Here is a 12,504-nt window from a genome sequence, read left to right on the forward strand (position 1 = left end):
AATAATGATCAAGTGGTGGTCTCAACAAAAACTTATGCATGGACCGCATGGTGGAGGAGTGGGAGATCATTGAATCTTCTTCTTGAAAAAAAGTTTTTTATTATGTAGACATTATATTAAATATGATTGTAAACCACGGTAAAATTATAATTAATATTACAATATTTATGCTATTTTACTTAAACATTTTGCTTTTGCACTATTTTGTATTTTATATGCTAATTTCTAAATTTATCTTATTAAAACACCATATTAGAGCATCTTTAAGGAAAAAGCTAAATAAAAATAAAAATTTATAAATTTATACTTTTAGCTTTTGTTTTTATTTTAATTCACTACAACGGCTTAGACAAATAAATAACTAAAATAGATATTCATTCTTTAAAGAGTTATTTTTACATTTTTCTATAGAAATGACAAAAGAAAATGATTGTTGGCCAACAATTTATTTTTTTCCTTTAAAAGTAGAAGGAAAGAAATTTTAAAATTTTATATTATACCTCACCCTTCTATCAAATTTAAAAAAATAAGAATTAATTATTTTTTGATTAATTAATAATATCAATTGTGTTAATTATCTGAAATTAAAAGATATATTTGTTTAAAAGCTTTTTCAATTTTTTTTTATATCTCTTGATTTTTTAGATCTTTTATTGTTAATTTGATATTTGTAATGATTTTTATTGTTTTTTTATTTTATATTTTTGATAAGAGTTAAGAAAAACAATTTTTACTTATGTTGTTATTTTTAACAAAATTAAGAGAAAGTAACAATGACAGCTGATATTGATAAAAATATAGAGTAATATATTTAAAATTTATTTTTGATTCTTTGTTTTAATTTTAGATTAATTATATTTTATCTTGTTAAAAATACAATTAAAACAATATATCAATTATTTTTTAGTTAAATTGTAATGTTAGAACAAGTAGGAGACAATGCTTATTATTAATTCATATGTATTGAAACTATAAAATTGTTAAATATTGAATGTGAACTTTTTTTACACTCTCTTGTAAGGTTTTAACTTGAGTGTTTTTCTTTTTAATATAAATGAATTCAAATTTTTCAAACTCTTTTACTAACTTTCTTATGAGTGAATTATAAGATATTTCTACTCAACTAAGTGATTCTAATTAATTAATTAATTAATGACTTAACATACTTGAATTTAAATGTCTATACAATAAAAAAAATCATAAAGAAGTAAAAACTTCTTACCAGAGAAATATTGTTTACTTAACTCTATATGACTAAATACAAGTAAAGATTCAATTACAGGATTTGAATAACAAACAAAATAGTTATGTGCTCGAGTATATCCTTACTTTGTAGAAAATAGAGGAAATTTAAATAATTATTCTCAAATAAGCATTTTAAGAAGATGATAAGAAATAAATAGAAAAATCGGTAAATTTGTTAGATTTATTACTTAAATTAAAAATCATCACTAAAGTATAATGACCGAAGAATCAAGAATAATTTTAATATTTATTTTTGAAATCTTAGAATGTTAGTGATTATTTTTTTAATTTTAAAATTTAAAATGTTGGTCGTTATTTTTTTAAAATTTGATTTTTTTTTAAATAAAAATAAAAATTTAAAATGTTAGTGGTTATTTTTTTAAAGTTTGAATTTTTTTAAAAAAATAAAAATAAAAATTTAAAATGTTAGCCTTTTTTTTAAAGAATTTAAATTTATTTTTAAAAATTTAAAATTTTAACGGTAAGATATAAAACTAAAAACTAAAAATATTTATAAAAATAAATTTTAAATTATATCTTTTAACTTTTATATTATTTCATTAATTTTATATTACTTTTATAAATTACTCATATTACTCATATAATTAATAACATCATAATTATATTACATATAAAATATCTAAATTAGTTATATAATTATATTAAATTAATTTAACATGAAATATATTAAAATATAATTAATTTTTTAAATAGTTTTTTATTATATAACAAAAAAACTACATTTATATTATTTAAAAAATTATTTTATTAATTTAGCTTTCAATATACTATTTTTTATTGGAGATGATATTAGCGATTAGAGAGAGATCTCATCTCTCCCATTAGAATCAGGTCCGATCACGCACACACACCCCTCTCTGTCGCGTTCATCTGACTGTAAGCAGGTCTTTCTTTCTATTTTCATTTTTTTTGGCTCCCTAGAAACATAATAGAATGAATCATCCACAAAACCCAAAACAACAACATTATTTGATGTGTATTTGTGAAGAAATTAATTCCAAGAGAAACTGATAAATTAGTTAAGAGCATGTGCCGCTTCCGCTGCTGCTTCTGCTTGTGGGGTCTCCATGGTTTTCAGTGAATTCGTCTCTTTTCTTCTTCCAGAAACACGTCAATGAAAAATGGGGAAGGGCCTGCCTTTCTTTTTACGCAAAAACAGCCGTCGTCGCTTGAAGAAGGCTGGTGGCCTGCAATCACCACCATCTGCTCCGCCTCCTCCACCGTTGAGATCACCGGAATTAATTGATGCTAATTACAACAACAATAATTTGGTGGTTGGGGCTGCGACGGGGCCTGGGAAGGGGAAGAAGAAGGCCGGAGGAGCAGCCAGGCTGTGGATGAGATTTGATAGGTTGGGGAATTCGGAGTTGGTGGAATGTGATAAAAGTGCCATTATCAAGCGCGTCTCTATTCCTGCTAGGGATTTGAGAATTCTTGGCCCTGTCTTCTCTCACTCCTCTAACATTCTTGGTAATTTCCTCCTTCTTCTTCTAGTTATTCTCCTTTTCTTCTTTTTAAGTTTTAGTTTTTTAATTTTTATTATTGTTTACAGCCAGGGAGAAAGCCATGGTTGTCAACTTAGAGTTTATAAGGGCTATAGTGACTGCTGAAGAAGTCCTGATTTTGGATCCTCTGTGCCAAGACGTTCTTCCATTCGTGGATCAGCTAAGGCAACAACTTCCTCATAAGACCGCAGTTAACATCCAGCAGGTCTCTCAGAATGCAGACACTCATGCTTCTACCGGGGGTCAATGGCTGCCTGTTCCAGAAGCTGCTGAAGGTTTGCAGTGTGAGCTTCCATTTGAGTTTCAAGTTCTGGAGATTGCTTTGGAGGTTGTCTGTACCTACTTGGACTCCAATGTGGCTGACCTGGAGAGAGATGCTTATCCCGTGCTGGATGAATTGGCCATGAATGTTAGCACCAAGAATCTTGAACATGTTCGCAGTTTGAAAAGTAATCTCACTCGTCTGCTTGCTCGTGTACAGAAGGTAGTTAGTTTGCCAATACAGTAATCTAAATACTTGTCTTGCTCAACAATCTCTCTTCAATAGTACAACTTAGAAAGAACGAAAAACTAATTTGTCAAACAAAATAATACTGATACTGATAATATTAACAGTACGGCTTTACTCTTAGCATGGAAAACCAATGTTTAAATTTCATTTTTCTTAGTTTTTAGATGCACTTATAGAAGATTTAAGCTAGAATATATCTGAATAGAATCTTTTAACAATTTTTCCAGTCGATCCTCCCTCCTCTCAATAAATTATAAATCTAGGTGTGCACACATGTACAAGAAAGATCAAGAAAGCATCTAGCATTTTCTTTGCCATCCCTTATGTACAATTCTTCCTTTTTTCCCCAATTTCAATATGAACTTGGAATCCAATTACTTGAACTTGATACAATGCCTCCGCTTATCTTTTTCCAGTTATCATAGGAATAATAAATATTCTACTCAGCTGAATTATGCAATCTTGGAAATGCGTGGATAAGAACATGGGAGTTGGCATGTAGAAATTATTCATGCATTCTAAAGAACCTAACTTTACCGTACATTATTTGAACATCATTTCGCATGCGCAATCTTCCTCTCTCCCTATATATGCTTGAATGTACGGATACTTCATGCAAAAATCTTGATGAAGCTATTTACACTAATCACGTTATTGCTAGAAATTGTTGTGGGCAATGTTTTTTTACTCTTTGATGTTTGTGAATCTCTTGTAAATTTTGCATGTCTTTTTTTTTTCCCGCTATAATTGTTGAAACTGTCACTTAAATAATACTTTGTGCGGTAAAATATTTTTTATACATGAAACTGACAGACGTCATCAAGATTGTTACAGTTGATGCTGAATCCTAATTTACTCTCTCTCATTTTCTCATCAAGGATTACTTATCTGTCTAATATCAGGTGAGGGATGAAATTGAACATCTATTAGATGACAATGAAGATATGGCAGATTTGTATTTGACAAGGAAGTGGATTCAGAATCAGCAATCTGAGGCCTTGGTGGGTTCTGCAGCTTCAAATAGCATAACCCTTGCTACACCACATCTCCCTCGACTTGGCTCTAACCGGAGTGCAAGTATGGTGACTAGCAGTGTTTTGGATGATGATGATGATGTAGAGGATTTGGAGATGCTGCTTGAGGCTTATTTTATGCAGCTAGATGGAACACGAAATAAAATATTGTCTGTGAGTATTGTCTCCTTGTCTACAACTTGACAAAATGTTAAGCAAATAAGTGTCTTGATAAATGTCAGTTCTTACACCGGTCATTCGCTAAGGATGCTCTCAGTCCAAAAGCAAGCTTGTTGGTCTAAATTAAATAGGTGCTTGTCTCTTGACATTATAAGGGACATGTTTTGCCTTAATATTATAAGTATTGTATTATAATTTTCAGATTGCTAAATTACTGATGGATTATATAATTTGAGAAGCTCATGGGGCTTTGAACTCTTCAGAATTTTGTCTGATCAGTTCTGATTGAACTGCAACTGGTGTCATACAAAAATCAATGTGCCGATCCCAATCAGGCAAGAATAACAATTAAAGGATTAATGACTCCACTTAGGGTTCTGCTTGTATCATTGGTTGTCTTTTAATGGTGAAAATTTTTCAATGAGGGAATCATGAATGTGAGAAAGTGGCATAAAATGCTTTGCTATTCAAATGCATCCATGATTAGATTTTTGGACTTCTCAATCCATTTATGGTGATTATTTAGCTTCACGTTCTTGAAGTTAACAGGGTTCTTGAATTTTCAGGTTCGTGAGTATATTGACGACACAGAAGACTATGTCAATATTCAGCTTGACAACCAGCGAAATGAACTCATCCAGCTCCAACTGATATTAACCATTGCGTCTTTTGCTATTGCAGTGGACACCCTGATAGCTGGGATGTTTGGCATGAACATTCCCTGTCAATTGTATCAGATACATGGGATATTTGGCTACTTTGTGGGAAGTTCTTCTACCGGATGTTTGTTTCTTTTCCTGCTTGTTCTAGGTTATGCCAGATGGAAGAAGCTACTTGGTTCATAAGTCTTTAACTCTTTGCCAGTTGCAGATGTGTGTTTAATGTGGTAGATTCTCACAGCTGACTTATCTGTGAATCCCAGTACACACTGTCTTACAAGTACATATTGGAGAGGGCAACCTTACTGTATGAAATGACTGGTGATTTTCTTTAGTCCATACCAAAGTACGCTACACGTCAGTTTCTTCTTCTCTTCCTCTTTTCTTTTTTCTTGGGGCTTGAAAACTTGACCTTTGCATTCATGTAATGCTGAAATCTTTTATCCTTTTCATGGCAACCAAACAGAGGGCTGTAAAAGTTGTGTTTATGTTGCCATTTTTTTTTTCCTGGTGTGTATCATATCGTCGACTTGAGATTGGCTGTAGTTTATGTTGCCATTTTTTTTTTCCTGGTCTGTATCATATCGTCGACTTGAGATTTTAGTCGTGAGATTGGCTGCAAGGATGAGTTATTTACATTTTAGTTTTAAAACCCGAGACAAATCTTGGACCATGAGATCTGAGGGTTAAACCCGAGACAAATCTTTGGTGTGCATGGCACCAAAGGATTCATCTAGCTGCTTCCAACTAGTTTGGGATAAGGCATTTTTTTGTTGTTTTTTTTTTTTCAGAGAAGAAAACACAGTAAAAATTCTTCCGAATTTTTTTTTTCCCAGCAGGAATTCTGAATTTTGATCTTCTTGCAGTCGGGTGAACCATTGCATGCCTAAACAAAAAGCGGTACCAAAATTAATTTATAGCTCGGTGCATCTTTTTCATGTAGTTGATTCAGCTTGTGTGAGTTTTATAGGCAGGCCTGGCTCCACAAGAGAAGAAAATTAACCAAAACTAACACTTGCTTGGAAAAACACTGCTCCTCCATACTTGTAGAGCAGTGTAACTTAACGATGGCTTTTTCCTGCTTACCAAAAACTACTGCATTGGTTTCTGAGAGCATTAAATTTTTTTTCACAATGCTTATTAATTATTATTAAATTAAAAAGCAAATAATTTTTTTTACATTCTAAAAACACAAATAAATCCCAAACAGCTATGAAAATAAATTCATAAACTGACATCATGAGCTTTCTAATATTTTCATTATGATTTTTCTATTATTATTATTGGGTTATCTGAAGAGTTATTTGATAATTTAATAAATATAAAATATTATTGAATAATAAAAACTTGATGGCTTGTACAACGCCTACACCGAGGTGCTTCTATATTTTATGCAGCACATACGAAGCTTTATAATAACCAAAGTTTTTGTTGTGTTATTGAAAGTGTTCCAGTGTTTTTTTTTTTTTTGATTAATGTAGGTGTCAGCTTGCGTGCACCACGACTAATCCCACGGTCCACTGAACATCCTGCAAGTCCAGTGAACAGATAAGACACCGCGGGGGTGACAGACGTACCACACAGAGAGGACCCAGTAAAGACACAAAGGAAATCATTTTCCAGCCCCACTGCCACTGAGACTCGAACCGAAATTCGAAAGAAGGAAAGCAGCACCTACACCACTGAGCCATAACCTGCTAGGTAGTGCCCTTTTTTTCTTGGGTTGGCTTGTGGTGGTGCTAGGGTGACAGTGTAACGCTGATGGTCATTTTTCTTTTTTCACTTTTTTTTTCATCCCTTTATAATCAATTTACCATGTAAAGTTTTAAAATTATCGTTTAATATATTACCAAATTCAGTTTTTATTCTTTTAATTTTTAATTTATACTATAAAATTTTAATTTATTTTTAATTTCATTATTCAGTCTTATTTTGTGATATGTTATTTTTAAAATTTTAGTTTTTATTCTTTTAATTTTTTTAATTATTTTTTAATTCATTTTTTTATTTTCACCATTCAATCAAAAAAATATTTTTATTTTTTATTCAATTTTGATTGTCACTCTTTTGATTTTTTTTATTTGGGTCATTTTGTTAAATTTACTTTTCTTTTCAATTTCATTCTTCAATCAAAAATAAATTTTATTTTTTATTTATTTTAATCCCTATTTTTTAATTATTATTTTTTTATTTTGGATCCTTTTGTACAAATAAATTATTGTTTTTTATTTCAATCTTCAATATTTGATTGATTGATTACTGAGATTTGTGATTTTTTAATATTAGGTGCTTATGATTTAATGATTCAAATCATATATTTGAAAAGCTAACGTAAGTAATTTTTTTTATTTTTTTCTATCGAGTTATTTTAATCTCATGATCTGGGTTACAAGTTGGACGAGCTAACCTCGGTTGAATCGACCTTTATTACTTTGATTATCGGTTTGTCATTTTAGCTCATATCAAATCATGTTGATTTTTTATTCTTTTTTTTTTTATCTAATTTCATCCTTTTATATTTAATGGCTTGATAATTAAGCTATATTGTTCGTCTTCTTCTAAAAAAAATAATTTTTCAAGGTTATCGTGATTTCTTCTTCTTTTTTTTAATTTGATCCATACATTATTATTGCCTATTTTTTCTATTATCTAATTAAAATAAAATCAACTTATTTAATTCATTCAAATCTATAACTCAAATTATTAATTTTTTTTCATGTTTTAAAATATATTTACAACATCTAAATATTATTTTTTACACAAAAAAAAATCTATTCGTGTAGCACGACTCTACCCCTAGCTATACAATACAACTTCAATTGTAAGCTCTTCCTTGTTTAATACAAAAATATAAGTTTGTGCATGTTTGTTTTTGATGTTGTATTCACTTTTAGTTGTAGGTTAATCACGAAAAGCAAAAAACACAACATCAAAAACATAAATTCATTGCTTTCTCTTCTTTTTTTTTTTGTGGATGGTTGTATTTAGGGCTGAGAATTTCCAGTTCGGTTTGATTTTGAACCAAAATAAAAAACCAAACTAATTTTTAAATTTTTTTGAACCGAACCAATAACTGATTCAAACCGATTAATTATGGTTTGGTTTGGTTTTGTCTTTTTCTTTCCAAACCGGTTCAAACCAAAATTATTCCGACTTGTTCACACTCCCAAAAAAATCCCTAATCCCTACATTGAAGAAGGGAATTAAAACGCTTTTGCTACGCATAATAAAGCTTCTGTATGATCAAATTAAAACAAGAGCTTCCAAATCTAAAGCTTTTGCTACGCACAATAAAGAAAAGATATTATGTTTGTTGGTTGAAACTTGTATAAACAAATTGTCCAAATCTTCAGCCACACAAGCCAGCAAAAAATAAGAAACACAACAGGGAACAAAAAAAATAGGGAATTAAAAGAAAAAAAATTCCACAACTTAACACTTTCCCATACCATGCATGCACCTCATAAAAACCTATAACTTTAGGTTTACAAGGAGTAAAGGAAGGAGAGAAAAATCAAAGCAAAGAAAAGTGAAGGGAAGGGAGAGGGATATGCAGAGAAGGGGGGGCTAAAGGGAAGGAGGGATATGCAGAGAGATGGCTGATGTCTAAATGTGATTTTAGGGTTAGAAAATATTTTATTTATACTTTTTTTTTAAGTGGTGGTTGGTTGAACCGGTTCAGTTTGGTTCGGTTTAATTAGTTTTAGACTTTAGAAATCAAAACCAAATTGAATTGGAATTTTTTTATGATTTTTTTAATTGGTTAATTCGATTTTTTCAGTTATTGTTTTTTAGTTTTTTTGGTTTAATCAATTTATTGGTTTTTTTTGCTCATCCCTAGTTATATTATATAGTAAGGGCGTGTTTTAAAACACGGTTCAACCTGTATTTTAAAAAAAATAATTTTTTAATTAAAAATTAATTTTTTTATATGTTTTGGATGATTTTAATGTACTGATTTTAAAAATAATTTTTAAAAAATACACAAAATATTATTTTAATACATTTTATATGAAAAATATAAAATGTAGCTTACTCTTTTCTATTTTTTTACACAAATGACAGCAGCAGACCATTTCACAAGAACATAAACTCTAATTCAACTTCGCGCTACTTGGGTACGGGCTTACATCATTATGTTAGACCACAAGTTTCATAGTAGTTTTAAAGTTTGAGCAGTGCCCTTTTTAATGTTTTTCTTCCTAGGAAGAGGATAAAAATGAAGGGAGGAGGCGAATGCATGCGAATTTCAGGGGGGAGGTTTTGTTTCAAATTGTCTTCGTAACCCAGAGACATGGAGCCTGTTTTTTTGACTTGATGAAGGTTGGCAAATCAGAATAATAATAAAATATTAATTTTAAACTTAAAAAAAAAAAAGATGAAAAGAACAGGTGAATTGCAATGCGAAAAGATGTCGTAAAAAGGGATTGGAGAACATTTTATTATTATATTTTTAGGTTTTAAATCATAACAAGCAGCACTATTTTGGAAGGTCCTGCCATCCTGTCACAGTAGTTGTCGCATCAGCCACACTTTTGCCATTTGTCCCGGAGAGTTTTGCCTCTCCCTAGGTGAAAAGAGAAAGCTTAAAGAAGAGGAGGAGGAGGAGAAACACATGGAGGATGCCCATTGCAGGAAGCAGACAGCATCAGGGACATAGGGCCCCACGCTTTCGAAGAGAAAAGGTGCCCACCCCAAGACCAGACCACGGGTGTTCCCTTCTTTCTTTGTCTCATCAATTGGTCCATTCCAGTTCAGGAATTATTTGGTAAGAGCAATGATGTTGGGTGGTGTCTGGTTAAAGAACAAGCCTATCCCTGGGACCAAACCAAACAAGCCCTATCTCCTGCAACCTTTTTCTTTTAGAGAAAATAAAAAACACAACGGCAGAATACAAATAACACTTACCGTTTGTTGGGAGTACTAGTACCGAGCAATCCATCTAATGATAGTAAATTATAGCAAGTCTCGTCTATGGATACAAAAGCTTGCTACCCTTCATCCTTCTTCTTTTTGTATGCTTTCTTCCTGCTCATCATACACAATCCATCCAGGTAATCCGGGAGGGGATGGGCCAATCCTCTTCTTCATGCTCGTGCAATAATGGCCATGAGATTTACAGGCCTATTATCATTGGAAAAAACAGCGGTGATATTGATGGGGACGACGACTTGACCTTGAGTCTTCCTGACGAGTGCCTGGGCAGTGTGTTTGGGAAGCTGGGTTGCCTTGACAGGAACTCTTGCTCTCTGGTTTGCAAGAGATGGAAATGTGTGGATTCGAAGTCAAGAAACCGCCTTGTTTTGCTTGCTCGTTCCGAGTTGTCTCCATGCCTGCCTTCCTTGCTCTCTCGCTTCAACACTGTCTCCGTTCTGTCTCTCAAGTGCTCCCGCAAGCTCTTCAGCATAGACGATGCTGCCCTCTCTCGCATTCCCATTTTTCTCCCATTTCTCAAGAAGCTCAAACTCAAGGGCTGCATCCATATTTCTGACGATGGGCTGCATGCTTTCTCTCTCCACCATCCCCCTCTCCTCACAAAACTGTCCTTTGCATCCTGTGGTTTTGGTGCCAAAGGCCTCAACTCGCTTCTCTCTAATTGCCCTTCTCTCCAAGATCTCACCCTCAAGCGCCTAAGAAAGCTGGATGCCACTAGCAGTACCCCTGCATCGTCATTGTGGCCTGGAGCTTTGAATGTCGATGGTGGTGATGTTAGTAATGATCATCATAATAATATTAATGCTGTTGTTGCTGGAGATGCCAACAAGAAGGAGAAGGATGCTCACAATTACTACTACAAGAGGAGCCTGAGGCTAGAGCGGCTGTGCCTCAAAGATCTTCACAATGCTCGCCTTTTCATCCCTCTAATTCTCTCAGCTTCCTCTTCCATCAAAACCCTCATTGTTTGCAGGAGCTCCGGTAACTGGGACAGAGTCCTCGAGACTAGTCTCCATGGAAAAACCACTTCCATTTCTGAGATCCAGATGGAAAACGTCCAGATGGGCGATGCAGGCCTCTTGGCCATATCCTCTTCTTGCCCTGACCTCCAGCTTCTATACCTCAGCCGCACCACTGATTGTACTGACGATGGGTTATCCGCAATTGCAAATTCTTGCAGGAAGCTTAGAAAGCTACATATCGATGCATGGAGCAGGTTCGGAAGCAGGACTATTGGTGATGAGGGGGTGTTTTCCATAGCCAACAAATGTTCCCAACTGCAGGAGGTGGTGCTTATGGGCATTCCAATAGCTATCCCATCTCTGAATGCCCTGGCTTCCAACTGCCCCGGACTTGAGCGGTTGGCCCTCTGTAACACCGATTCTGTTCAGGATTCGGAAATGGCATTTATTGCTGCCAAGTTCCTGGCCTTGAAGAAGCTATGCATCAAGAACTGCCCCAATGTCTCAAAGTCAGGGATCGAAGCTGTTGGGCGCGGTTGCCCCAATTTGGTGAAGTTGAAGGTGAAGAGGTGCAAAGGGGTCACTCAGGCAATGGTGTCCAGATTAAGGTTCCAAAGGAGTTCGTTGGTGGTATCATTGGATGCAGGGTCAATGCTGTTTGATAGTGGAGGAATTTCATTACTAGCTTCAGCAGTAAATGAAGAAGAGCAAGGAACCGCGACTGCAATGACAAACACTAATAGTTCCAGGAGCGCAGCAGCAGCAGCAGCAACAACAGTAGCAGCAACTCATGTTATCTGCAGCAGCAGGGGTGCTCTCTTGCTCAGGTCTAAATTCGAAAGCGCTCTTCAACTTGGTAGGAGGAGGAGGCCAACTGAAGATAATGCTAGTTGATATTCGCCATCATCATCGATCCCAAGCTGCACCGCCGCCATCACCTTCTAATACTTGTTAGCTAGGTTTCCAAAATAAAATATTGCTAGCTAATGGCACATCATCAATATTGCTTCCTTGTTCTTGGTGTATTTTCTCTTCCCTTTCCTTTCCCTTTTCCGAGGAGTGACTACCTCGGATTGCATCTTTCAGGTTTGCTTGTGTTGTTTTATTTTTCCCCTTCTGATTCTTTTATTCGAGAGTTTGCTGATATATTTATGTAATTTTCTGTTTTGTGGTGTCACATGAATCTTCCAAAAGGAGAGGGTTTTCTTTGAAGATAGAGTTTCCATGGAGGGAAACGTGAAACAATCATCAGTCTGACTAGACTAGTTGGTACGGTAATTAGTTTGAGAAGACAAGGAAGGTGGCAGCAAAGACACAATGATTGCAGATAATCCTTAATTAGGAATAATCAAAATAGGAGTGTGATTTCTTCATTTACTAGAGGTTTATCTTTCAGAGGTTGATGCCGCGCGTGCTCCCCTTCAATAAACACATTCTTGGTAGCATCTAACCAAATTATCCTTTTTGAGGCAA

General features: G+C 33.9%; 2 protein-coding genes across 4 annotated transcripts; both read left to right on the plus strand.

Moving 5' to 3' along the window:
• Nucleotides 1-2,062: 2,062 nt before the first annotated feature.
• On the plus strand, nt 2,063-5,652 carry MGT6 (magnesium transporter 6). The gene is made up of 4 exons (XM_011021618.1): nt 2,063-2,736; nt 2,819-3,255; nt 4,185-4,469; nt 5,042-5,652. Exons 1-4 carry the CDS (start codon nt 2,388-2,390, stop codon nt 5,318-5,320), a joined length of 1,350 nt encoding a protein of 449 aa, XP_011019920.1. The 5' UTR covers nt 2,063-2,387; the 3' UTR covers nt 5,321-5,652.
• A 3,918-nt stretch (nt 5,653-9,570) lies between these two features.
• LOC105122495 (F-box protein SKIP2-like) lies at nt 9,571-12,504 on the plus strand. 3 transcript variants are annotated; one of them, XM_011021620.1, is made up of 2 exons: nt 9,571-10,245; nt 10,288-12,206. In XM_011021620.1, the coding sequence occupies exons 1-2, from the start codon at nt 10,204-10,206 to the stop codon at nt 11,923-11,925; spliced, it is 1,680 nt and encodes a 559-aa protein (XP_011019922.1). In that variant the 5' UTR covers nt 9,571-10,203; the 3' UTR covers nt 11,926-12,206. The 3 variants fall into 3 exon arrangements, with proteins under 3 accessions (XP_011019922.1, XP_011019923.1, XP_011019921.1); XM_011021621.1 differs by having other exon boundaries at nt 9,571-10,242; nt 10,285-12,206; XM_011021619.1 differs by adding an exon at nt 12,226-12,504 and having other exon boundaries at nt 9,572-12,117.

The sequence above is a fragment of the Populus euphratica genome, unplaced genomic scaffold (genome assembly GCF_000495115.2).
Source record: "Populus euphratica unplaced genomic scaffold, PopEup_1.0 scaffold20.1, whole genome shotgun sequence".
Classification (NCBI taxonomy): domain Eukaryota; kingdom Viridiplantae; phylum Streptophyta; class Magnoliopsida; order Malpighiales; family Salicaceae; genus Populus; species Populus euphratica.

Bases quoted from the DNA above. Each gene is read 5' to 3' on its own strand.
- MGT6 (XM_011021618.1), top strand. From the start codon at position 2,388: ATGGGGAAGGGCCTGCCTTTCTTTTTACGCAAAAACAGCCGTCGTCGC. The intron at 2,737-2,818 runs GTAATTTCCTCC...TATTGTTTACAG, and splicing joins TCACTCCTCTAACATTCTTG to CCAGGGAGAAAGCCATGGTT. The intron at 3,256-4,184 runs GTAGTTAGTTTG...GTCTAATATCAG, and splicing joins TGCTTGCTCGTGTACAGAAG to GTGAGGGATGAAATTGAACA.
- LOC105122495 (XM_011021619.1), top strand. From the start codon at position 10,204: ATGGGCCAATCCTCTTCTTCATGCTCGTGCAATAATGGCCATGAGATT.